At 40.4% G+C, this 27939-nt stretch overlaps 1 protein-coding gene across 1 annotated transcript in view; it reads right to left on the reverse strand.

Moving 5' to 3' along the window:
• Window positions 1-27939, reverse strand: part of OTOGL (otogelin like) — a 135933-nt gene that overhangs the window by 58401 nt on the left and 49593 nt on the right. Inside the window, exons 26-32 of the mRNA XM_075126183.1 lie at window positions 15911-16065; window positions 15279-15414; window positions 12664-12783; window positions 11000-11116; window positions 8527-8683; window positions 6618-6644; window positions 1151-1318 (exon numbers count right to left, since the gene is read on the reverse strand). Coding sequence (XP_074982284.1) covers window positions 1151-1318; window positions 6618-6644; window positions 8527-8683; window positions 11000-11116; window positions 12664-12783; window positions 15279-15414; window positions 15911-16065 — 880 coding nt within the window. The remainder of the gene's footprint in view (window positions 1-1150; window positions 1319-6617; window positions 6645-8526; window positions 8684-10999; window positions 11117-12663; window positions 12784-15278; window positions 15415-15910; window positions 16066-27939) is intronic.

Below are 27939 nucleotides of genomic sequence, written 5' to 3' on the forward strand. Positions count from 1 at the left end.
GTGAGAACAAAGTCTTCTCTCCTTAGATTTCAGGCACTTTTACATCCAGTCACAGCCAGAAGTGCCATCAGGAAAGTTGTATTTAATCACTTCTTGTTCTGGTCCTGGACAGATCAAAAGTGAAGAAATCACTTCTCTGAACATTTGAGAAGCTCAAAAAAGGCTTGGTTCAAATAACATAGGTAAAAATATGCAGCTTCCTTACTTCATTGAAATATTATCTCATCCCTAACAGTAATTTTTAAAATGTCCACATATTACATGGATTTAATTCAGCTTTCAGTCACCTCAACATTTTACCTGTACTATTTTATATCTGCTGGAGAATTTCATTAGACTTCATTCATCCTTCTACTTCATCACCTTTCCATTTATTTTCAAATATCATCCAAAAAACTTATTTTCTCCCTTGCCAATATATCTCAATTTCTCTTAAACATTATTTGAAATCTCAGGACAGAGATGGCCCTTTTGCAGATACTGGTTTCACAAACTGTGATAGATAGGAGCCTGCATCCACTGATGTTAATGGCAAATCTCCCATTGAGTTCAGTGGTGCAGGATATATAAGGGATTGAGACAAGGAAAAATACTTTTATATATTAACATTTTTAGTGACATAGGTCACTATGTAGGTTTGAATGACAGAAAGTGTTAAAAATTATTTACACAGCGTGAACAAACAGAAATTAATAAGCATAGCATAGGTGGTTTGTTTATAACTGGGGACACAAACACTTTTGGTAAACATTTTTAATATCTAATGTTTCATATTTACCCATGCAAACCACTTCTATTTCTAGTTGCACAAGATACTTAAATTTCCCTTACAAAAACTGTTCTATTCATTTGGACCTTGCTGCATTTCTAAAATATATTCTTGCAAAATTTAGCATTAAAGCCTTAAGTTAATTTTTCCAAGAATGTATTTTAAATGCACTATATTTCTTCTTGAAACTGTACGGAAAAATCAGTTTTGCAACTGACTACTCCATTCTCATTTCTTCCTTTCCATGAAGGACAAACTGAAAAAAAAATCATTGTAGCTTACTTTAGACAACTAATAAACTTAGAAATAAGTAACAGAGTAACTGATACATATAGTTCTAAAACTAGTCTTTGTCATTACTGTAATATTGAGTATACTTACATAAGTCTTTATCTTTGAAAAGGCCGGGAGTTATCATAAAACTAAATCCCACATTTTCATATGTACTGATTCTAGGCAAAGGAAATAGCTTTCTGCTGGTAATGTTAGCTCCTATGACAGTATCATTCTGTCCATAACTTGCCAAAATATATGGTCCTTCTCCAAGGCCTAGTGAAACAAACACCAAACAAACAAAATCAAATTGAAAAATCTATTGATTTACTTATATAAAAGAGCAAAACCTCAGGTACTTACCACCAACGACTGGTGGCATATATTGCCATGATTATTTTCCCACACTTGGAATTGTTCACAAAGGTAAGAAAACCCAGGAACTATTAAAAGCAGTTTACTTAGAACGGGGCCATGTGCCTCAACGTGATCTCAGTCCAAGACCGCATCTAAAGCCAGTATGTCTACATTGAAGCTGGGAGTGTGCTTCCTAGCTCAAGTAAATAGATATAGCTAGCACACTAAAAAACAGCAGTGTAGTTGTGCATAGCACAAGTGGCAATTTGAGCTAGCTGGCCATGTATGTACCTGGGACTGGATGGGTTTGTACTCAGACAGCTAGCCTGTGCTGTGTGCTATCCCCAGCAACACCATTGTTTTCAGCAGAGCTTTAGCACGTGTCTGTCTACTCAATCTTGGAAACATGTTCCCTGCTGCAGTGTAGACATACCCTATGCAAGAGGTACAACATTTCCTTGCTCCAGTTCACTTCCTGTCCAGAATACAAACACTCTAAACAAGTGAGATGCAAGAAAGGAAAGTATGGATATATTCAATAACTGCACTTACTAGTTAGTAACCCAGGTTTGTTCTTCATGAAATTTCCTCTTCTATATATCCCCATTCTTGGTGGTGAACTGAAGGTATCATATTTACACACAGATGATGAAATATGGAATAAAATAATTAAAGAACTGTAATACTACTATTCCCCAATGGGCATTGAATTTGACCTCTGCATCTATCCAGTAAGGCCAGATGGAAGTAGACATGAAGTTTCAAGTTGCTGACCTACAGCTGTCAACTACAGGAACACTGATGAGGCGAACATTTGATGCTGATGTTGCTCTGGTGGAAAAGTTCACAAACATGTACCATTTTTAACAAGGTTTCACTTCTTGCTATTGCTGTGGGTTGCACAAAATGTAATTGACGCTGCTGGGCATAACCACCGCCCTCCATTTAAGATAGCTGTAAAAAATGGTTACGCTCCTTCGTAGCAGCACCATCTAAAATAAAGGCAGATGTCAATCTGCCCAGGAATTAGAACTACATGGGTGGAAGGTTCAGTGGGTATTGTTCTGGGTAAGGATGTGAGGGAAGGAACACACAGGAACAGACTCGGAAAGAGACAAGACAAAAAACAGAGAGATAAGAGGCAGTAAACCAGACACAGCCTGGACAAGCCTGGTGCATGACATTGAGAGAAGTCTACAGAGGTGGCATCTGGTTTTGGTGCTGGCTAGCAGGTTTGGGACTGTAAGCAAAGAAATTGTCTCCTTTTGCTTTTGGTTCCTCCTATGATCAAGGAAACAGGACTTTCTACATTTTTTGAAAACAAACAAGATTGCCTCAAAGGTACCAGACTGCATCATCAATTTCTCCTCATAACTGGAACAGCCTGCAAGACCCTGAATTTTTGGCTAGCCACTCAGGCCAAAAAGTAGTAACACTATGATCCACCAGGTCACAACATCACTCACTCAAACTTGGCCTGCCTGTGCACCATCTTCCATCAGAAGGGAAGGGCAGCCAGGCCAAACCTGAGCTGTTCTGAGATTGTGTGCATTGTTTGCAGGAGCAAGGAGCCAGGCCCTACCAAATTCAAGGTCCATTTTTGTAAATTTCATGGTCATAGCATTTTTAAAATCTTGAATTTCACGGTTTCAGATATTTAAATCTTAAATGTCATGGTGTTGTAACAACCATGAATATGGATTTTAAAATGGCAAAATATAAACATGTAAAGCCCTTAAGACTCAGCATTTCTCAAACTGGTGGTCCTGACCCAAAAAGGGGATCACAAGGATATTGTAGGAGAAGTCTCCATGAGACACACTAACTGAACCTGGCCTGGAAACCTGCAAGTGCCTAACTGCTTGAAAAGACAGAACTGTAGAGGTCATGCCAGGCACTAGGGCTGAAGAACCTCGACTCTCAGTTGGACTGCTCCAGGGACCCAAACAGGAGCCGATATTGCTCATTTGAGCTGTAACTGTTCATGCCTCTGTATCTAGGGCACTGGTGTGGATGCAATGCGTGTCTGGGCAAGCACAGGGATTCCTCAGTGGTTGGAGTGGAAAGGGGGGCACAGCTTCGCCGGGGCACAGCTTCACCCTGCCACAGCAGCAGCCTGCTGCTCTCCACTTCCTCCCCTCCCTGACCACTGGAGACACCCTGCATGCTCTCCCCGCTGCTGCCCTGCCCTGGCCTGGACACCTGGCTGGCCACACTCGCGGGTATTTAAATACTTGAAGCCTGTGGGAGCAAGAGGCCCTGGCCAGGGGGACGGAGCGGGAGGAGCTCCAGTTGGCACTGTGCTCCATGGGCCCCTTTAGAGGATAGAGCCAGCTGGGTCCTGCTGCCAAAACAGGCATGAGCTGCCCACTCCCCTCAGTGAGTCACTGTGCGTTTACTTTTTCTTGTAACCAATTCTGACTTTTATGTCTCATTTCTTCTAAACACTTAAAATCTATCTTTGTGTAGTTAATAAACTTGTTTTATTGTTTTACGTAGACCAGTGTGTTTGGGAAACTCCATTGGAGATAACAGGATTTGTGCATATCATTTTCTATTAATAAAATGACGGACTTTAATATGAGCTTGTGTTGTCCAAGAGAGGGCTGGGCAGTTCAGATGCACATTTTGGGGGGAGGAATCTGGGACTGGGAATTTGCTGGAGTTGCTCTGCAGAGTGGCTGGCTATAGCACTCATACAGTATAACTGGGAGTAATTTACATGCTGGAGGCTGTCTGTGAGCAGACCAAGAGTGGCTGCTCTCACAGTGAACCAGTGTAAAAGCCACCCCAGGTTGAAGGGTTGAAGTGAAACAGCTGTTCAACAGTCCAGATGGTACCCTGGGTAATGTCACCATTATGCAATGATACCATTGAATCTAGCCAAGATTTCAATTCTTGTGTAATGTCTTGGTTCCAGGATCCAAGAAGCATGCCATGCAGTTCTAAGAGATGAAGTCATGAAGATGAAGTTTGTTATGAATATATCTGTCATTTTAAGCAACCGTTCTTGAAAGTACCAGGACTATGATGTTTTCACAGAAAATATTTGTTATCCTATTAATATGAAGTAAATTGATAAGCCCCAATCTTGCATTTTACAATTCATGAACAGAGCTCCACTGATGTTAACATGGCTCTGCATGGGTGCAGCAGTCCACCTATACATTGCAAATTGAAGGATCAGGGCTATTAGATTTTTAAACCAGAAGGGAACAGTATTATCATCCAGCATAACATATATCACAGAATATCACTCAGTAGAAACACTAGCAATAAAATAAACAGGACATAAATAGTACAAGCTAAAATAGTGCAAGCTAAAATAGTGCAAGCAGGGGATTTAGTAGAACCTCTTGATGAGTCAGAGCAATCCCTGTCTGGATGAACCCATGCACAAAAACTTTTATAATGAGGAAATAATTACTAAGAGTGAGAACTATTCATAAAGCTTATAACAAGCTCAGATCTCCAGTTTTGCTATAATTCACACTGAATGAATTATCTTTTTAGATTCATTTTAATACAGTATCATTAGAGATCAGTATATATTGATATTATTCATTTTGTAAGAAACACAATTATAATTTCACTGTCTACAAAGGCAGTTCACTGCAGTGAAGGTTAAAATGGTAATAAGCATATATAACAACATGAAACCACATAGCTTGTACACTAATGTGTCAGTAGTTTGAATCCCTTAATAATATGCTTGTCTGTTTACGTCAAAAAAGCTTTCATGGCTTTCATATAGGAGAAGTCCCATGAAATAGATGGGACATGTAGAGAGAAAATATTGTTAGATATCTTCCATAATGAAGTAAGGCATAGAGGAGGGGAAGATTTTTTAGGTTTATGTATAAATGTAGTGTGAGCCCTGGCAAATACTAAATAGGCAAAAGCTACTTTGAATTCAGCCTGACCCAGACTTTTCTGATTAAAAGACCATGGCAAGCAGACAAGGCAAAGGCTGCACGCGTGCACACTCTCTCTCTCTCTCTCTCTCTCACACACACACACACACACACACACTTGTTTCCAGTGAAATGTTAGTCTGCCTCTACTCCAGGCTGGGTGAAGCAGGGAAAAAGCCTGCCTCTGAATAAAGGATCAGATTACAAGAGAGCAGTACAATTACATCATGATATTAGCATGGAAGGGCAAATATTGCAAAGGACATGCAATATTTCTGGATAACATATGTCACTGCTACCTTCTAATGGTTGAGAATGTCTAATGTACTCAAGAGTTTGTTACTATGCAATCCAACTGCAGGGGCTGGAGGCCCAGAAAGGAGACAACCTCTAGCACCACTGTACTACAGCTAACAGAGATTTTTCTTTGCTTAGATGGTTGAGAGCTGTGTTTTTACAGCAGGATGTCTCAAGTTACATCCCAGATGACAGACACAAGTGGTTTAGCTAATCACTGTGAGGCCTGTATCCCTGTAACCATTGTCTCAGTACCCTTGGAAGTCCCACAGGTGTCAGTTTGCTAACTAGCTGAGCTGCTGGTGCATAGTTCAAGACACCTTACATATTAATGGAACAGAAGTATGGAGAAACCATTAACTGCCACTAACCAGAGAAATATCAAGCCATACTGACTTGGGAAGAATTTGACCTCCTACATACATATATTATATACATAGTATATGTATGTAGGAGGTCGAGAGAGAGAGAGATTGATTGTAGGTAACAAGTCTTTGTAAAAAAGAAAAGGAGGACTTGTGGCACCTTAGAGATTAACACATTTATTTGAGTAAAAGCTTATGCTCAAATAAATTGGTTAGTCTCTAAGGTGCTACAAGTACTCCTTTTTTTTTGCGGATACAGACTAACATGGCTGCTACTCTGAAACATGTCTTTGTAAATAAGGCTTGTGTGTTTTTTCTGTGGCACAGAACACAGAGATCTTGGCTATACTAGAGAAAGCAAGGTTTGAAAAACATTTTTTTAAATTTGTTTTCAGAAGTCATGCCCAAGCCTAAGTTCTAGCACTGGCCATAACAGCAGCTAAATCCTGCACAGAACTAATTCAGAGGATAACCATATTTAAACTATTGTTTCAAAATACAGTTCCTTCTAGCATATAGAGGGTCATATGGTATGGCAAGAAACAGTGTGGTTTATAATAATAAATACATTCATCAAGCTATTTTGAGAGATGAGGATGCATCCAATAGAGAATTATTTTTCTTTACATAAATACTACGTACCTTGGTTGTAATATTCACAATTATAAGCTGAAAGAGAACAAAATAGATACATCATTAAACACCATCAACAAAATTCGTATCTGTCAACAACGCTGAGACACCATAAGTCAAGGTCACAGCATGGTAATTCACTTTAATCAAAGAAATTTTTGTGTTCCTGAATGTGTTTCAATTGGTGGCTCCATTTCCACAGGATTTCATTAATAGACACACACCTGTGTTCAATTAGAAGTGTCAGCACTGCTGTTTTAAAGCGCCACCTACCCATTGCTGAGTCGTCCATTGAAGAACTCTTTTTTCATAGTGAAGTTAGATGTAAAATATGTCGAGTCTGATGGCAAACTCACAATGCGAGTTTAAAAATAGCATACTCTAACATGGAGGCTACTTTAAGGAGAAAGGTATACGTAAGAACAGCCATACTGGGTCAGACCAAAGTTCCATCTAGCCCAGTAGCCTGTCTTCCGACAATGGCCAATACCAGATGCCCCAGAGAGAACGAACAGAACAGGTAATCATCAAGTGATTCATCCTCTGTCACCAGGGCCGGATTAACACAGGGGCTTTAGGGGCTGCAGCCCGGAGCCTCGGGCTAAGGGGAGCCCCGCAAAAATAAATCCGTAATTACATGCAATTCAGTGGTCACCAGCCCATCAATCACTATCGACTGATCGATCCTGGCACCTCTGCCGATCGATTGCGATCTTCAGGCCGCTAAAAATCCAGCGGCGCAGAAGGGCTCAGGCAGACTGCCTGCATGCAGTGGCCCCACGCTGCTCCCGGAAGCAGCCAGCTGCTGGCATGTCTCTGCAGCCCCTACGGGGGCGGGGGGGCATGGTAGAGAGGCAGAACCCAGCACCATCCCTGCAGTTCCCATTGGCCGAACTGTGGGGGCAGCGCTTGTGGGCAGTGCGCAGAGAGACGCTGTTCCCGCAGAGACATGCCAGCAACCGGCCACTTCCGGGAACTGTGTGGGACCATGGCATGCAGGCAGCCCGCCTGAGCCCTGCTGCACCATCGGCTGGGAGCTGCCTGTGGTAAGCACCTCCCAGCTGGAGCCTACATCTTGCACCCCCTCCTGCACCCCAACCCCAGGTCAGAATCCCCTCCTGCACCCAAACTCTCTCCCAGGCCCCGCACCCGCTCCTGGACCCCAACCCCTTGCCCCAGGTCAGAATCCCCTCCTGCACCAAACTCCCTCCCAGAGTCCACACTCCTCACCCTCTCCTGCACCCCAACACTCTGCCCCAGGCTGGAGCCCCCTCCTGTAACCAAACTGCCTTCCATAAAGAAACCAATATAACAGCTGTTCTAAGGTAAGAAGTAGGCTATTTTGAATTAACTTAACTATATTCTATATGTTTTAAGACTGAAATGTAACCACAAAATGGCTTTATGTTAATTAAAAGGCAAGTTTAGTATAGCATTAATAGCCTCAATGCCATAATTGTGATCATTTTGTTTTAAATTAGGAAAAAGACTTGTATGGGGGGGCCCCACAAATCTATTAGTCGCGGGCCCACAGGAGAGTTAATCCATCGCTGCCTGTCACCCATTCCCAGCTTCTGGCAAACAGAGGCTAGGAAAACCATCCCTGCCCATCCTGGCTAATAGCCATTGATTGATTATACAAAAATATTGTGATCATAGCCAGTTTCATTATAGAGGGCTGTAAATCCAGTTCTAAAAGACTAACTTGTTAATGCATGGACTGCATGAAACATTTAGAGCAGAAGCACATATATATTGTAGCTTCTCCTATCCCACTTCAGATCATTTGTATTGTCAATGAGAACTTTAATCTTTTCTTGTTCCTTATGTGTCAACAGAAAAATCGATCATTAAAAGGTCAGATAATCCAGTGTTTCTTTATTGTGGTTTCTGGGGACTTGATCAATCATGTACTTACGACAGACAGAGGGAGATCTCCAATGAATTGCTGCACCTTGCTGGCAGCATTTGTAAGCATAAGCTGCAATGCTTGTACACAAACACTCACAGTCCCCACCAAGATTACAATTACATGTGTCTGTATGGCAATTTTTGACAAATGAAGTCACATCAATCTGAAAAGTGAAGGGGAAAAAAAGCAATTGAATGTCTGGGTCCCACCTTGCCATCACTTTGCACCAAAACTCCCACCAGTTTCTAATGGAATTCTGTGTCTAGAAAGAAAGCAGAATTCAACCCTCAAAGTCTGTCATAGAAATCTGAACATTTTCTAATGCTTGGGTAAATTACTTTGTCTTTTAACATAGGTATAATTAGATTTGTCCACACAGACTAGCACTGACTGATCTTGCAGTAGTGTCCCCACATCCCCTGTGCACAATCACACACACACAGTAACACCATTGTCTTCATAGGGAGGCCTGCCATTGCACCCGGTGTGATTCCCAACAGTAGCAGTACTGTACAGCTGCAGGCCCCCAATACGGTGTTGAAGTCTTGATGAAGAACACTGAACAACTTTCAAGTTGCCTGAAACAATGTTGCTTGTCTAGAAAACTAAAAGTGTATATCAAAGTTCATGCGGTACGCCTGCCTACACTCTTGCTATTTAATGATTATGAACATTTGCAATGGCTATAACATTTAGCCAAAGTTCGTGATTTTCTATTTTTATAAGGCAAATACTGCCATCTAGTGTAATATCTGTAGTTTTACGTTAACAATATCAAGACCATGGCTGTGATAACAACGTGAGAGGAAGAGCTTGCTGAGTGACTTTACAAGTTGATTTATTTTACTTTAAAAAAAAAATCAGTGTAGTTTGCTGGCAAGAAATAGAACGTCTGAGAAAATGTGACTGCATTTTTGGAGCTGTTGTTATTTAAACAAAAGTAAAATATTTCTGTGTTTTCAAGATTTTCTCTCTCATTTGTCTTATATCTCCCCAGATTTGCATTAGCCCACACATCCCTTTGCTTCCCCATGCCATTCAGAACTCTAAAACTTAAAAAGAAAGAAACTGTTGCATTATTTCTGCAACTTGAATTGTAAAATAACCCTTTCTGTCGGGCTGAGGCAACCTTAAACATCATAAAAAATTCTTACTGCAGTTCTAAAAGATGGAAATATTAAACAGTGGGGAGATTAGTTTAGTAGTTTTAAATCAATCATTGGTGGCACATTTTAGGTCTACAGAAATTGTATCACAATCAATAACTTAGAATGCCTGCTTTACCGAAACTGGTAGTCCTTTACACCAGGCCCTGAAAGTCAAGAGATTCAGTTTCTGATAGGGATACCATTCATTATGTCTGTGGCAAGCACCAATGCCTACACTGCAGCTGAGGGGCGTAATTGCAGCATGTGTACATAGGTGCTGGAACTAGGAGCACACCCCATTGGCTTGAAGCGGTTTCCATCATTTACAGGGTTTACAGTTTGGTTCAATGGATCTCAGCACCCCCACAAATTGTTCCAGCTCCTGCATGTGTAGACATACTCGAACTAGCTTTAATCTATGTAGTTCAGCTACCAATAGCAGTAAACCGCAGCAGCACAAACTAGCTGTAAAAAGGTCCTTTTGGTAACTGAAGGCACCTGAGAAGGCAGATACAATCAGAAATCCGGACAAACATGCAGATTACAAACTATTTGATAAAGGCTCAGCAAACACCCTTATTAATGGGATCAGAGACTTCCCTTGCCACGCTTTCCTCAAGCTATCTGCATCATCTCCACCTTGTCTGGACAGAGCCTTAGACAACTTGCAGTAATCCAAGCCCCTATCAGCCAGGTACCAGCAAAGCCAAGACACCACACATTTGATAAAAAGATTAATTGCCAGTCAATTACTTTGTCATGGCTCTGACGTCCAAATCTTCTCACTCTCTCCCCCAGCATCCTCATATAAAGATTGAGCAGGACAAATGACTACCTGAGATAAGGCTATCCATGTGTCTTCAACTTCTCCTATCATGTGCATTTAACGCTTGTGGTTTTCAAATTTTCAGAATCCGTTGATGCATGTGAATAGTCTTAAACTTAGTTAACAACACAGAAATTTGTAGGTATCACATACAAATACACTAATACAGTAGAAACTTGATTTTCCAAACCGGTAACCCAAAACTTTCCGTTATCTGAAAGAGGGTCATGTCCATGACATCTAATAATATTGAAAATCCCACCAACTGTCCTATAGCTTTAGGATCCAGACGTTGGCTCCAATCTTGCAAGGAGCTCTGTACAAGCACAGGAGTCCACCCACACAGATATCCTTGCAGCACTAGGGCCTGAGTCAATGTCTTCCACAGTATTCAGATTGAGTTGTAGTGTAACAAGGAATTCATTACTTACTCTTGAATATTTTGCTGCCAGAGATTCAGAATCAATATGTTCATCTTTGAATAGTTAATAAAGTATTAACTTACCACATTTCGACAAGGGGCAAAAACATCACTGTACAAAATTGAGCATTCCCTTTTGGCATAGGGGAACTTGCTCTGATGCACTTCACATGGCTTTATGGTTTCATTTGGGCTTTTACACTTTAAAAAAAACACAAAATGAGTTTAAACTATTTATATGAACTATGTTTTTGTTCTTGTTTTTTTGGGTTTTTTTTTTTGGTTGTTGTTTTTGTTTGTTTGTTTTACAAGAGACTTACTTTTGGGATATAGCAAAACTCCCATTGCCAGGGAGCAGAGAAAACAATGTTAAACAGCAAATATGTTTGCCCCCTCCTTTCCTGTGTTTTATAATTGAAAACATTTGCATAAAAAAGAACCTTTGCTTTTTGTTTTTAAGAACTCATATGTTCATGTTCCATACATGAAGACAATTTTTGTTATTTGTGACACAGTGTAATCGTTTCCAGGGCAACCAATTGTAATATTACAAACAGAACATCATGTGGCAAATCCATCCCTGGTGTTTTGCCATTGACTTTAAATGGCATCACACTAGGGATGATTTAGCCCTATAAATTCAAATGAAGAAGCAGCAGCAGTAGGAACAGATTAACTCATAAAAAACAAAGAGCCAGAGATCATCATGATAACTCAAAAATGACTGAGATACTCAACTCCCTTTCTGAATCTCCTCCTTCAAAATGAAAAACAAACGGGCAGGAAAGTTTAACAAAAGGACATGCAACTTGCTGAAGGCAAGTTCATCCAAAGCGTGTACACATGGTGGGAAAGAAAAATCTGGGAAGCAGCAATGGTGACAGACACCTAGTGCTGATCACAGACAGGAAATTAGACATGACTTTGCAACAGTATGCAGCTCCAAAAATAGCCAGAGCAAGCTGGGCTGTGTAAGCAAAGGCAGTACGTCATGGAGCAGAACGTTATGATCTCTTTTTCTGATCATCTGATGCAGCTGCACAGAGAATACTATGTTCAGTTATGGCCACCACATTACCAGAAAGATATTGACAAAGTGAAAGGATAATGAGGGGGACTAGAGTGATTTCCTTGTGAGGAAAGATTAAAGAGAGTAAAGCATGTACAGGCTGGCTAAGCAGATACATGATATCCGTCTACAAATGTTGGGGGCATTAACACAAAGGAGGGAAAGAAATTATTTCAGTGACACACAGGTTTATAACAAAGTAGTAATTGAAGAAAATTAAGAAAGGGAAAATTTAGGAAAATTTCCCTTTGGGGCGATATATTAGGCTGTGAAATAACGATAGAAGTTCCATCATTTGAGAATTTTAAAACTAGTCTGGACAAAATACTAGAAAATTACTATCAGGAACAATTCTGCTTTAGCTGGGAGATGACCTTTTAATAAGGTTTTCCTAACTTTACCAGGCAATGCTGGTTATGTACTAAATTGCAGACAACCAAATGGACTTGGTTTGGTTTTTCACTTAAACTCAACATCATCTACTTATTGAGATACAGGGGTATCTTTATACCACATGTAAAATTTATAGACAACGATTCTTCCATAAGTATCCAAATGTCCCTCCCATGCATTGATTTGACTGGCAATTTGGAAAATGTCAGCACTCTAAGTGAGTGTATACAATAATTAACTTTTCATACTGTTTATTTCTAAGTTGGTGAACAGATATGTTACTTACCTGTCCTATTGCCCAGCTCTCTCCAAAAACCTGAGCATTTCTCACTTCCATGTTGTTTGATGTAGTCAGATCATTTGAAGTGTATTTATCAAAATTTCCACACAAACCTGCTAATTTACCCTAAAACATAAATTGAAATTTTTTAAACATCTTTTGTTTGTTTTGTAGTTACAGTTTGATTATTGAGAGTGGTCAAACATTTTTGGTTTTACTTCTTAAATAGTTTTAAGGGAGAAGAAACTAAATTAATGTTGCCTTAATATCAAGTTTACAGGGTGATTATAACCCTGACCCACACTTTGATGATACTTGAAGTGCCAATATATTTAGACCTCCAAACTAAAGGTTTTAAAAGCAGAAAATTATATTTATTTTTTATTCTATTTTCTGCTTCCCAGAACGTATCTTTACTTTCTGACTGAATAAAGGGACTGGGGTCTCTTCAAAACGCCCTCTAAAAGCTGACATTTGTACGATCCAAGTCAAAAACCAAAAGTTCCGATACATTACCTCATACCATTGGAGCCTGACTAAATAATGATCATTAAGACCGTCTGCCTATATCCAAGTTAGAATAGCAAGGGCATTCATATTTACAGTTATGTGCAAGCCAGTCACCTGTAGCACTCTTAATATTGGGGCATGCGCTAGTAATGAATATATAAAGAGGACTTATTTTTTCTGTTCAGTAATACAATCAAGATGATGGACGTTCAGACTCCAGAGTGCTTTGGGTTCATTCTAATAAATTGTTGTTTCTTTAGGTCCTACGGTTGCAGGCCTTTTCTTGCTTGAGCGGAAGTCTCTGAGAAAGGTGTGCGTGAGGGGGAGAAGCGTGTGATGTATTGGTGTCCTTGTATCAGCACTATAACTCCTCTCGCTGAGGGAGCCCTTCAGAACCCCTTTCTGAGCGTGTGCATTCACGGTTGAAACTGAGGGTATGTCTACACTGCAGTCGGGGATTTGACTGCAGCATGTGTAGACAAAGCTGAGCTAGCTTTGATCTAGCCAGCTTGAACAACAAGAGCAGAATAGAACAGCACTGGCAGCAACGGGCTAGCTGCTTAAGTATACACCCAGGAAACTGGGTAGGCTGGTACAGCCTGTCCTGCTGCAAATTCACTGCTATCGTTACTGGCGATAGCTAGATCAGCGCTATATCTGGTTGGTCTACGTGTGCAGAAGTCACACCTCTGACCGCAATTTAAACATACCCTGAGAGAACAGCTTGGTAGGCGCTCAGAGAGTGTCTCCTATTTCTTTTCTAGATCCTTTTCCCTGGCTGGGTTGTTTGCCCGTGTTTATTTTAATCCCAAAATGTGAGTATGTAATATACTGAGCTGACTCTTCTACAACTGTATAATCTCAGTCTCTTCTTGCCTTAATTTGGGGCACACTAACTCCTGAATGTCACAGGAGAGCAGTTGAATGTATTGCCTGGGATGTCAATTAAAAACAAAGACAATACTGATTATTCCACAGAAGTCAGCAGTTGCAACTGGAGCACTGAAACCATCTGTGATAGTATGCTTGACAGTGTGCTTCGTGCTACTACCTGAAACATCTTTGAATTACTAAAATAACCTGACTGAAAACAGCTTTACCAATGTAACACTCCTATGATTAGAAGACAAGCAAAGATATTATCACGACAAAAGTTCTTCGCCCCCCCCCTCCCCCCCGCTCTCCTGCTGGTAATAGCTCACCTTAAGTGATCACTCTCATTACAGTGTGTATGGTAACACCCATTGTTTCATGTTCTCTGTGTATATAAAATCTCCCCACTGTATTTTCCACTGAATGCATCCGATGAAGTGAGCTGTAGCTCACGAAAGCTTATGCTCAAATAAATTTGTTAGTCTCTAAGGTGCCACAAGTACTCCTTTTCTTTTTGCGAATACAGACTAACATGGCTGCTACTCTGAAACCTGTCAATATCTAGTGTAACCCTCACACTGTACGAGTACTTGTTATTCATTTCAACCCAGATTCTGACACACTTGCTTATGCCAAATAGTAATTTATTCCACAAGAACTCCTAATGAAATCACAATTTGGCCTGTATTTATTTTTCTCAATTTGAGATCATTTCATTATATTATTGCTTATGAGAGTTAAAGAATGACGGTGCTAGTTTGATCCAGGAATAGTGTAAGCAGCCAGCATTCAATTTTTTATTTGTTGCTGTAAATGTTGCTGTTACTTGACCTCCAACACACCAGCTGAGATTCTTAGCAGAATGTTTTGGGCTGAATTCTGCTAAATTGTGTCAAGGTTTTAGATTATTGATAAATATACACCAAGAGTGAGACCACCAAAGTCATAGAACTTGTGACCACATAATGGCCTCAGCCATGAGGTTCATATCTGGGGAGGGTGAGGGGGGAAATCCAAATTCAAGGAGTTTATATCCAATATTCTGCTTTGGATCCATCTTTGCTCTGTGATCTAAAACAGGTTTCAAAAGTGCCCAAAGATAAAATGTTAATTCAAGGCCCTGAATTCCAAGGTCTTCCCCATATTTCCACCCCACACTGTATTTCTTTCAGTATGAATGAACCTCTTTGTAATATAAAATACACTGTATACAATATCAAGTTTACAATTTGGTTCACCTTCCATCGAGGTCCAACTTTGACATGTATCGTTGTCTTCTTGTCCCACAGGATTGTAATTTCCTGTTCTGGAAAATGTACCACTGTATAATATCCAGCCTTCCAAAGCTGATATGTTGGGTTTTTTTCCTGTCCCCTTGCGGTCCTCTGTCAGAAATGGATATTTGTGAAAGATCTACAACAACAATTCTATAACGCATACAACCAAAACATACAGCCTAATAACTAGCCCAAAGAGTATTTTAAACTATAGCTTAACCCTAACATGTTATCGAGCAACTAGAGAGTATTGCCTCAGCTGTTTTGTTTTAAGAATTTTTATTTTATTTGTAGTTATTTTGGCTCAGATGCTGCCTTCCGTCACAAAAGCACATGGACAGAAACAAACTAATTCAAAAACTCCTTGGCTCCATTGGAGGAGCAGCAGCGAAGCATTCTTCCCAGTGGGACCAATATGGGTGTGGAAGGAGAAAGGGAAAGGGGGCTGGAAAAAGCAGTGAAGAAATAGAATTTTCATGGGAACCCAAGCTACATCAAACTTGGAAGTTTTTGATACTTTAGATTGAATGAGACTCAGTTTAATAAATTAAATTTGCATGTTTCAGATATGTACGTGAAAGGATCATCCAAACAAGGAAAGAGAATAACTAACCTGTTTGTCGGAAGGTTCACTAAAATAAATCTCAGTGTCTCCAACAGAGATCAAAACGCTCTTTGAGCAAACAATGTCATTGTCAAAGCACTTCTTGTTTTGGGCGATTACAGATACATTTGAGTTGTCTGTACTCTGCAACATGAAAAAAAAATCATTTTATTTACAAATACAATTACATTTCACTTCAGCAGATAAATTCAAGCTTAAACATCTTAAACTGAAAAGCCATGTAAAGAGGTATCAATCAAAGAAAGGGATTTTAAATCCAGTACCGTACCTTCTTTTGATTAGCTTAGAGTTAAACACAAAGAACTATTAAATGAATCTTCCAGTCATTTTATATTATTGAGAATTTTATTCATAATTTGAGGATTAGCCTAGCCTAAAATTAGATTTTTAATTAAATAAGAGTTTGGTTTATATTTTAAAAATTGATTGTACACAGAAAAAAATGTATTTTAGCACAATATGGTAATCAAAGTCTAGCTATGTTATAAACAGCAATGAAAACGAATTTTTTAAAAGTATGCAGTCTGAGAACGTGTTGCTATTGCATTTTCAAAAACAAGAAGTCTACCAACCATTTGTCACTGATTGGTAGATAATCTCTTTATTGCCCACCACAAATGTTCAAAATTATGACTCACATCCCAAAAAATCATGAGACTAGCTGAAAAATCGTAAGATTTTTAAATTATCGTATGTGTTTTTGTCCATCTTTTGATTTTAGAACTCCCTTTGCCCACACCCAGAGTATGTGGCAGTAAAGAAACTAGGTCTAGAGGTGATGAGAGAGGGTTATTCAGCCTCCATGGTGATTCAATCCCCCACTACTGAAACTGCTAACAAGTATGCTGATAAGAGCCACTGTTTTTGTTTGTCTGTTGTCCATATGACTTGAGGCCCATAAGTAAGGCTCAGATTTTCTCATGGTTATTTTTAGTAAAAGTCACAGACAGGTCATGGGCAATAAACAAAAATTCACGAAAGCCATGACCTGTGACTTTTGCTGCTGCAACTCCACGGTTTCTCCTGCCACCGTGGTGGCTGGGAGCTGCGGGGGTCCCCCCCCACACACACGAGGCTGTCGCCCATTGCTGGAACCCTGAGGAGGCTGTTGCCTGTCGCAGGAACCCTGCAGAGGGACCCTGAGGATGCTGTCGCCTGTCGCTGGAACCCTGCAGGGGAACCCTGAGGAGGCTGTCGCCCATGGCTTGAACCCTGCAGGGCCCGCTGGCTGCCAGCTCCAGTCCCATGGACCCAGGGGCTGAAGCAGAAAGTGTCATGGAGGTCTCTGGAAGTCACAGATTCCGTGACTTTCATGACCTCCATGACATAAACTGAGCCTTACCCATAAGTTATGTATAGGCCACCAAACAGCCTTCAAACAGTGAAGGCTTGAGACACCTGATTCTGATCTTGCTTACATCAGTGTAATTCAGGAGAAACTCCTGTAAAGTCAAACTGGTGTGAGATCACTTCTAGGCATATGCTCATTACAAGCCCGTGTTAGATATGAAACAGTAACCTGGAGATGACAAGCTCTATATCCCACCCCTGACTGAGTCACCCAGTCATACATCCTCCATTTGGACACTGTCTATTACAACTTCTTGAGGCCTCTTTTGTACATACAACTACCCTCATTTTTGCTCCCTTGAACATTCTCAGAAAATATGACTAACTTAATATGTTGTGATGCAGCAAAATCTCAGAAGACTCATCTGCTTTCATTGAAGTATTTTACTGCGTTAGCTACTTGAGTTCAGACTAGATAAAAGACATGGGACTCAAGTAAAACATTACTAATGTGTACTAAGGATGGGGAAATTACTGAATTATGTAAATTAGTAAGTAAGCAAACAAAGCATGGATTCTTTACCCTTTCAAGACATTAAGGAGTTTTGCATCTGAAAGCCCTATCCCACAAACCCACATCCCTGCTGAGATCTCACACATTCAGATCTGTCACATAAACACCTACAATTCCTCCTCCCAGGCACTGCGGGAGGTGGGAGAGGGGATTCTGGTGCTTTTTTCAGGTAGCCTTTCTGCCTCTGCTTTGTTTTTGATCCCCCTTGCTGGTGTGCCAGCATGGAGCCCTTGGGAAGCAGATACAGCATCTGAAAGGGAGGGAAATGGGACAGAATAGGGGGCTGATGGGACAGTTGGGGCCAGGAACAGGAAGGGGACAGAACTGAGGAGGCTAATGGGGAGAGTCTAGGGCAGAGTGAGGGTAACTGACCCAGGGCCCCCATACCCCTAACAATCCTCCAGTCCCTACCACTGGCCCCAACAACTCCCTCCCCAAGCTTCTCTTTCCATCTCATCCACTGACAACCACCTCCTCAGGCTGCTCTGGTTTTTCTCACCCCAATAATTCTCCAGGCTCTCTCCTCCCAACAGCCATGCACACCGTCCCCCTTCCACACACTCTTTCACAGCAAGCTGTCCCAACAACCCATCTCCCTCTAATACCCTGGTGTCCTCTGGCTCCCCCCAGGTCCCTCTGGTTTCTGAGACGTGCAGGGGATAGATTCTGTTTTCCCCACACACGCTTGCTCACCCTGCTCAGGAAATCTTAAGGGTGAATCAGTAGTTGCTTTTTCTCACCAGCGAGAAATGTTGCCTGCGGGACTGCAGAGAACTTGGCAGCTATGGGAAGCTGTCATAAATATAAAGGGAAGGGTAAACCCCTTTGAAATCCCTCCTGGCCAGGGGAAAGCTCCTCTCACCTGTAAAGGGTTAAGAAGCTAAAGGTAACCTCGCTGGCACCTGACCAAAATGACCAATGAGGAGACAAGATACTTTCAAAAGCTGGGAGGAGGGAGAGAAACAAAGGGTCTGTGGGTCTGTCTATATGCTGGTTTCTGCCGGGGATAGACCAGGAATGGAGTCTTAGAACTTTTAGTAAGTAATCTAGCTAGGTATGTGTTAGATTATGATTTCTTTAAATGGCTGAGAAAAGAATTGTGCTGAATAGAATAACTATTTCTGTCTGTGTATCTTTTTTGTAACTTAAGGTTTTGCCTAGAGGGGTTCTCTATGTTTTTGAATCTAATTACCCTGTAAGATATCTACCATCCTGATTTTACAGGGGGGATTTCTTTATTTCTATTTACTTCTATTTTTATTAAAAGTCTTCTTGTAAGAAACTGAATGCTTTTTCATTGTTCTCAGATCCAAGGGTTTGGGTCTGTGGTCACCTATGTAAATTGGTGAGGCTTTTATCTAACATTTCCCAGGAAAGGGGGGGTGCAAGTGTTGGGAGGATTGTTCATTGTTCTTAAGATCCAAGGGGCTGGGTCTGTAGTCACCTAGGCAAATTGGTGAGGCTTTTTACCAAACCTTGTCCAGGAAGTGGGGTGCAAGGTTTTGGGAAGTATTTTGGGGGGAAGGACGCGTCCAAACAGCTCTTCCCCAGTAACCAGTATTAGTTTGGTGGTGGTAGCGGCCAGTCCAAGGACAACGGGTGGAATATTTTGTACCTTGGGGAAGTTTTGACCTAAGCTGGTAAAGATAAGCTTAGGAGGTTTTTCATGCAGGTCTCCACATCTGTACCCTAGAGTTCAGAGTGGGGGAGGAACCTTGACAGAAGCAGTCTTGTAATCAATAAAAATAACAAGTGGCACAACTCAAAGTATCATTCTGATCTGAAAAGTGACTGTGTGGTGGGGGGATACAGGTTTTTGCTGCTCACTGGAAGACACTTCACAGCCCCACATAACACCCAGTCCCGTGGTGCCCTTAGGAAGAGACCCCACTGAGCCAGCTCACAGCTTGTGTGGTTTTGGGGTTAACTTCTAGCAAGAGTCTGCTCAGGGAAGCACTGCTAGCTTGTTGGTACCTAGGGGCAATGGGCTCTAATTAGGTTTGGGATCTTAAAGGCTATATCATCAATACAGAATTAACTCAAATTATCAAAACTCGAGGAACCCCTCTCATGTTAACCTGGCTTGAGTGAGAGGAACCACACTGCAAGTTAACACTCAGGTGATGTTTTCACTGAAAACAGCATATGTGTGTGTGTGTGTGTGTGTGTGTGTGTGTGTACACACGCGCGCGAGGAGGCAGGTGCACAAACTTCCCAGTATGGGTAGACAAATCTGTGCTAGCTGGATTCTCACTAGTGCACTAAAAATAGCTGTGTGGGTGTTGTGGCTTTGGTGGAGACTCAAGCTAGCTACCAGAGCTCAGACCCAGAGGGTCAGGCTGCCACCCGAGCTGCAACATCCACCCTGTTATTTTTAGCATGCTAGCTCAAGCCCAGCTAGCACCAGTCTATCTGGGCTAGGAGGTACGTTCCTTGTTGCAGTGTTCAGTGTAGACATACCCTGAGAGGCCAGCCACCTCGAGTCAAAGGCACCACCACTCTAAAGGGTTTTTGCATATGAACAGGACTTGAGTTAGGAGGGACACAAGTTATAAAACAAGTTAACCCTGTAATGACAACAAGCCCAGTGAGGAACTGGATTACTCCCATGAAAGAGACAGCAAATTTGCTGACCAAAAGCCAGGACAGGGAGCCTTAAGGACTCATAAGTACTTTCCTGTTTGCTGGTTTATATATTAGAGATCATTTATGGAAAGCTGCATGGCAGAAATGCAGCCAGAAGTGGCCAGTTTGTATTGTTTCGGTTAAAACAAAACTGAAATAAACCAGAAACCTCAGAAAGAACGTTCTGTGTTTAAACCTAAGCCTTTTATGCACCTCTCCAGCCACTCAAACACTGACCCTGGCCCCCACTATAAAAATGCCCCTTGTGGGGCTCCATGTTTATTGTGTCACAAAACTTTCAGTATCAGATTTGCTCAGTTAACAAATAAAGACTTTTTTCCTCTAATTGCCAGCCCTGCCACTCCTCCACAGATCTGAAAGTAGCTGGGTTCTTTCCTTCTCACACAGCACCTTGAGTTACACCTGTGTAGTCCCATGATCTGCAAAGTCAGCAACCAGTGGCACATGTGCCACCCTATTACTTTCAGGGGGTAAAGCCCAGGCACAACTGCAATTTAGTAAATAATTCCATGGATGGTGCAAAAAAAAGAAAGGGGTCCAACTTAGACGATAACCTCTTCAGCACACGAACCGTCTTTTTGTTCAGTGTTTAGCACAATGGGGTCCTAGTCTACGACTGGGGCTCTTAGGTGCGACGGTAATACAAATAATCAACAATTATTAATAATCAGACTCACTCTCAGTAACCTGCTATAAAAAACTACTTTTGTCACTGATGTTGGTCGATACGTCTGAGTATACACAGAGAGCAGATCTAGTGAATAACAAGGTGTCATTTTTACATAGTCACTTTCCAAAGCACAGCTACTCTTTACCTTATTAGGTAAAATGTCCACAAAGAGGGATGTGCTACAATCTGTCATATGAAACCAGATAGATAGAAACTAGAAATAAAATGCTTTTCCCACTTCAAGAGAAACTAGGATCTTCCCACGTAAATTACCATATCCAGCCTGTTCCAACTTAATATCAGTTTCTTTGTGATAACATGGAGTTGCTAAGCAACATGGAAGGCAGAGTGTCACGGACCTGGGCACTCAGTCAAAAACTCATTGTCAGTCCTAACTTCTCAGAATGTTCTTTTGCTAGACTTCTCAACTGTACTGTATTCCATGCCTTTGAGATAAGAAAAATAAACTGCTACCACTTCCCAAATTTGTAATAATACTTGGGAATGTTACATATTATTTCTGTCACAAATCTTCAGCTGCTATCAGTGCCAGCTAACGAGAACACGACGCTCATCTCAGAAAATCCAGCCCAATAAATGATGACTTGAAGTGAAGGTTGGTTTTGGTTTGTTTTGGTTTGTCTTTTTTTTTTTTTTTTGGGCGGGGGGGTGAGGAAATCATTGAAATCCATCTGCTTTAGAGTTACATGCTCAGATAACCAGGATTAGTGGGACACTCAGTAATTAACTGATTTAAAGGCATACCGTCTCTCCATCTTTTCCAGGTCCTAATATCTAGGCTTACACTCTGTATGATGCACCAGCATGCCCTCTGGTAGTACCACTGGACTCCCTACAGAATCTGGGGACAGACTGGAGATGGCACATAGTAAATCAAGTCCCATTTTACTTATTTTTGTCTGAGTTTACTACTTTTTTAATAATGATACTTGAAAGACAAAATATGGAGATTTGAAAATGTTGAAAACTGCACTTTTCTGCAAAAAAGTAGAACTTGTTTTACTCTTATCGGCTATCTCCAGGGGGATGCCACAAGCATAGTATGGACAAACTTAGCCGTTTCCCCTTTTTATACTTCATGAAAGCCCAGGCTTACTATTTGTTATTTATTGTGATGCGGTGCTCTAAAACCCCTCTGCAAGACACCTAATGTTTAACTCCTGAAGCACTGTTGCTAATCTATTATTCGGAAAGACCTCAATCCTGCAAGATGCAGAGCATTCTGTCCCCAGTCCAGCAAAGCACTTAAGCATTAAGGCCTATATACCTTTGTGTTTTCTATAAATACACACACACATTGTTTACTGTTGTTTAATTTTAACTTCTTGCCTACCTGAAGCACAATGCTAATGGCCCCCAAAAGGCTTTGCAGGAGTTGTGTGCATTGTTATTGGGAGTCACCAGATGGCACTGATATACACAGCCTCACAAGTTCTGAGAAATGGTTAAGAAGAGCTCAGAACTGGAGATGGGATGCATATAGGGAAGAAAAGGGGGTTCTCATCATGGAGGAGAGCACCAGAAAAGGAAAATGGAGAACAGAGCAGTGATATTGCTCACATTTCTACAAAAATTAACTCACTTCAATAAAAAAACATTTTAAAAATAAATAACATTTGGAACTACTAACATGCAAGCTAAATATCAACCAAACAATATGACACTTTTGTTACATTTCTCGCTTCCCACACATGCCTTTTCCTCGCCATTTTCTATGTCTATATTAAGTCTAATTTTGTTTGTTAAATCAGTGCTTTCTGGAGTTTATCTGATAAATCTCTTTGGCACTGGCAGAATAATGAATGAAAACATTATTGAGTAGAAGGGCAGGAGCAGGGAGCAACTGCGGTGGGTGGGAAGGCTGTGGCAATACTATATGGAGAAGATTATTATTGCAGTTTCTAACTCACCCTCTGACCATTTTCAGATGTCTGATAATGCACTCAGGATACCTTCCCCAGAAGTGACTTCCAAAATATACCATTTTACGACCTTCATCTGATTTCCTATTCTGGGAGCTTTTTCTTGTAGTGCAGGGTTTTTATTTTAGCATAAGTATGTGTAAAGTCTAACAACTGGTTAGCGAATCTGACTCTATTGACAGTTCAGAGTGGTACTATGACAAGGGAATCTTTCCAGTTAATACGTTCCAAAGTTTATTTCTAAAAGAATGCTCTATTTTAATTAAATCAAAAATTCAAAACCAAAATGATGCAATCAGGTTAAAAGAAATATAGCAGGGATTTTTTTTCTTCTTTTTTTCATATTTTAAGAAAAAGTATGCATAAAATCATTTAAACAGATTCTCCTTTGTTTCGTTATTTAATTTTGCCCTGCTTGTGTATCAGATTTGGCATTTGCTTAGGTTACATTACAACAATCCTTTTCTAATTAAAAATGTGATATTCCCTAGATTAAGGTTTTGGGAATGTGTGGGTATCTGTTACCAAGTGATACGATCCCCAGCAGTATAAATTATTTTGAGATACAGAAGGTATCTAAACAGCACAGTTACAGATGTACTGATTTATTGCATGTTTAAATATTTAAATTTTCATTTATATGGAAGCATGCAGTATTATAAAGTGTATGTGATATATTATTTTTGTTAATGGACCATAAATGTGGTTTTAGTATTAACAGCTACTTTTTAGAGGTAGCTAATTTTCTTGCCACTGTGAAGATTTTGCTTTGTTCCTTAGTAAAGCAAAATGTAAGGTAAAAATGTAGAAATGAAATTATGACAGCAAGTTACTTTTCTGAAGTAACATATAAGGTATTTCTAAGTACCACAAAACATTGTCAATGACTACAAGTCCTAGACTTCATTACAACTTTTATAACAAAAAAAGTTAAAATTGGATCATTCAGACTGCTATACTGTAACGTCTAGTTTCTATGGATTCAGAAAGGTAGGATCTGAGGAGTTTTTCTGACTCAGCCCATAACAAATTTAATTCAGAATTAAACATTTTCCTATATTGCTCCTACATTACTCATTCTTAGAGTCTCACCCACACGGTCAACCCTAAAGCAGCATCTCCAGGTGGCCCATAAAATGTGGCCCACACTAACATCATTAACCTGACTCACATGCTTTGAGTTCACATATGGTAAAGGGCTCTCAGCAGTGAAATGACAACACACACAGTGATCACTCTAAGACAGATGTGTACAAGGTTATTTTTATTTATGGCTGGGAGTGCTATATTAATGGTCTATGGAACCTGACACACCAGAAGCGAGCAGTATTATCAGAACTCCAACTAGCCATTTTTATGGTGGTCTTGCTCTTCAGACAGGGAACAAATTAACATGTAGATTAAGGATTGCCAAAGTACACCTGCATGCCCAATTATAACACCAAAAGCAAAAACCAATGGTGAAAAAGTTAACTTTCTTCAAGCTGTGTGGTCACTGCTGAATAGCAAGGACCCATCATTTGGTCCCAACCTGTCGATCACACCACACCTCCTCAATAACTCCAGTCTCATGGCAAGAAATGTTGCTCCAGCCATTGCTGGAAACCCTCCATGCTAATCTGCACAAATTGAAAGCAATCCTTCCTTTGTTGGAGAACAAAAGTGATTCATTCACAGCATAATGTAATAGTCTGGAAAGCCAGATGGTGGAGACAGAAAGGCACGTAGAGGTAATTGAGTCTGAAATCATTGATCTGGAGAAAATGGAACAAGAGCATAAACCCATTGCCAGCTGTAATTGAATCTTCTGCTCACCAAGAGGATGGAACAAGTGGAAAAACAGGTACAAGCCAAAGTTATCTGGGTATTGAGCTTCCCAGGTGAAGACTAAAAAAGAGAGGGACATCTCTATAGGCTTGGTTAATAAGAACCTTGCAGGACTTCCAAAAATTGATATAAAAGAGGAGCTTGACTCCCACTGACTTCATTGGGCTTTGAAGCAGGCTCTGAGTATTAACACAGAGCTTTCATTCAAGGACAGGCTGATCTTCAGGCTACACAGACCCTTCAAAATTCTTCCTTGGCTGATATTCATCAGCGGGGCACATGACCTCTCCTACATCACTGAATGTGGAACTCTGTTTCTCCAAAGAGGACAGCCTTGAAGGGCTGCAAAATGCCAACACACTGGCATTGTGCAACCACTATTGAAGATGAGATTGAATTTCAGGAGTGAAAGCAGCTATAGAGGCAGTTATGCACTAATTAGATTAGGCCCTACATATATACCACACAAGTGGCCATTTTAACATAAATACAAAAGTACCAGGAAACAACCAGGAATCAAACAACTGAGGAACACATAGTCTAGACAACCTCAGTTATTTTACAGTAGAAAAATAGCACTGGGTTTACTTTCCTATGCTTTTAGGGAAAGATCTTCTATTTCGCTATAACACTCGGCTGGCATGAATTCATCAAGATTCAGATCTGCAAAAAATGAGCAATTTACTTGATTTACGATGAAGTGAAAAAGATTAGTCGATCTGCACAGACTAGAGATTTTCTGCTTTGAAAGGATTTGTTAATTAAGGAAGATTTTAAATTGTTAGGGCTTAAAATAGACACGTTCTTTAAGAAGTCATACACAAGTGCAGTAACCTTTACGTGCACTAAATTCATAATGTTATATACTACATGAAACAAAATGTCTTGAAAGATGTTACTAATTAATGAGAAATAATGACCTCCTTGATTTTAAAATAAAAAATTGCTCCATTCAATTCTTTCACATGTTTTTCTTACCCAACAGAGAATATGTTTTTGAAACTTTTATAGAAAGCCTTTTCATTTGCCTGGTGTCATCTTAAACAAAAAGTGCTGATAATAATTACACTGAGTCTGTGGTTTAAAATGTCCTAAGTTGCTGAAAGATTACATGTGTTTCCTTTTCCCCCCTCACAACACAAGCAGGTGCATCTTATTAAACTTTAACAGCAGGATATATTGATAATGTGTATAGTTTAAACACAGTGCATCAGATTCAGAAAGGCTAAATGCCAAGTCAAACAGCATCAGCCATTTAAGTGGACTGGCACAACTCACTCTCCTATCAACTGAGAAAACAGCTACAGTAGATTCAGGATAAAACTCAAGAACTCAGCCTTGTGTCAGTAAAGAACACAGCAATAAGTATTTGATAGCAACAGTTCCCAGTATTGTATTCTAATGCCAGTTTATAAACTAGCAGGAGCAAAGTGACCTATTTCTCAGCAGAAAAAAAAAAGAGTTGTATTAAGAGAAGGGACAAAATGATTACATAGTTTTTAAATATCAGACTATCCTTCTTTCCCTTTTACAGAGCACATGTTGCTCTTGGAATGACAAACACAGCGCCAGATTTTCTAATAAGTCAGTCTTGCCATTGGTTGCCCATAATGTGTACTCATGTTAAATGCATGTGCAGATCAGCTGTGCAAGTGTACAGCTAACCTATTTGAAATTCTGGTTCAGAATAGGCTGTTTAACCAGTCAAATTAATGTGTACATTTTAAAGTGGTGATTTTTTTTCCTTGCAGAAAATGGGAAATGATATTTTGGAAGCCTACCGTAATACAATAAAAAAGTACAGTATAAACTCAAAGTTATGAACACCAGAGTTATGAACTGACCAGAAGTACTCAATCAGGTAGCAGCAGAGAGAATAAAACAAAATGCAGTACAGTATGGTTAAACGTAAACTACTAAAAAAAAATAAAGAGAAAGTTTAAAAAAAAAAAGATTTGACAAGGTAAGGAAACCCTGTGCTTTTTTTTATTTAAATTCAAGCGGTTAAAGCAACATTTTTCTTTAGCATAATAAAGTTTCAAAGTTGTATTAAGTCAATGTTCAGTTGCAAACTTTTGAAAGAACAACCATACTGTTTCGTTAAGTGTTACAAACATTTCTGAGTTACAAACAATCTCCATTCCCAAGGTGTTCATAACTCTGAGGTTCTACTGTAAATAGTTTCCATTCATGTCTTCCCCAAGAGCAACAAGTTAGAATTATCATTTGAAATTATTATATCAAATATGCTGCTGAATAAGCATAATGTTACTTTTTAGGGAACTACTCTGTAGTGGAGGTAGTGTGGACAAGTGGACAAAGCACAGACCTACCAGTCTGTAATATGGCAATTATATGTGTGCAAATGAATGAACGTGCAGAATTAGAGGCTGGGTATTAGGAGAATGTGAAGTAAATAGGGTAAAGATTAAATAATAATAATTTTGCTTCTGGCCTTGCTTTTAGTTTAAATAGGCTAAATAAGCAAGTAAGAGTATGTACGTGAAAGCACAAGGCTGCACCCTCTCTTCTTCCCCCCCACCCCCAAGCCGGTAGCCTTGAAGATAAGTGGCTAATAGAACAAGGGGTTGCTATGGTAACCAAGCAGCTGGCGGGGAGGGGAGAGGAGGGTGTAAGGAGGAGACAAAATCTGCAAAAGAGGAACCATGGCCAAAAGTAACACTGCTTTTTAGCCCTTCCATCCGGTACAAAAGAGGTGGTCTTCTAGATCCCAGACTTAAGACTCCCCAGAACGGAACATGACCACATATTGGAAGGGGTGGTACCAGGGGAGGGGCACTACAAGTATAATTAAGTTTGCCTAGAAGAGGGAAAAAAGAAGAGGGAGCTCCATAGGCGTGCAGAGCTAGGGGTTAGGAGAAGAAGACGGTTCTATTGGCATATAGAAATATAGTTGGGGGAGGGGAAGTGGAAAACTTTATCAGCGTATAGAGATAGCCAAATGGGTATCAAGGGCTTTGGAATATGCTTGCTTGTTTAGCCCCAATATACCCATTGAATTGCCTGCAGACTGGACTCTGGACTGT

Source organism: Caretta caretta, chromosome 1 (assembly GCF_965140235.1).
Source record: "Caretta caretta isolate rCarCar2 chromosome 1, rCarCar1.hap1, whole genome shotgun sequence".
Lineage (NCBI taxonomy): Eukaryota > Metazoa > Chordata > Testudines > Cheloniidae > Caretta > Caretta caretta.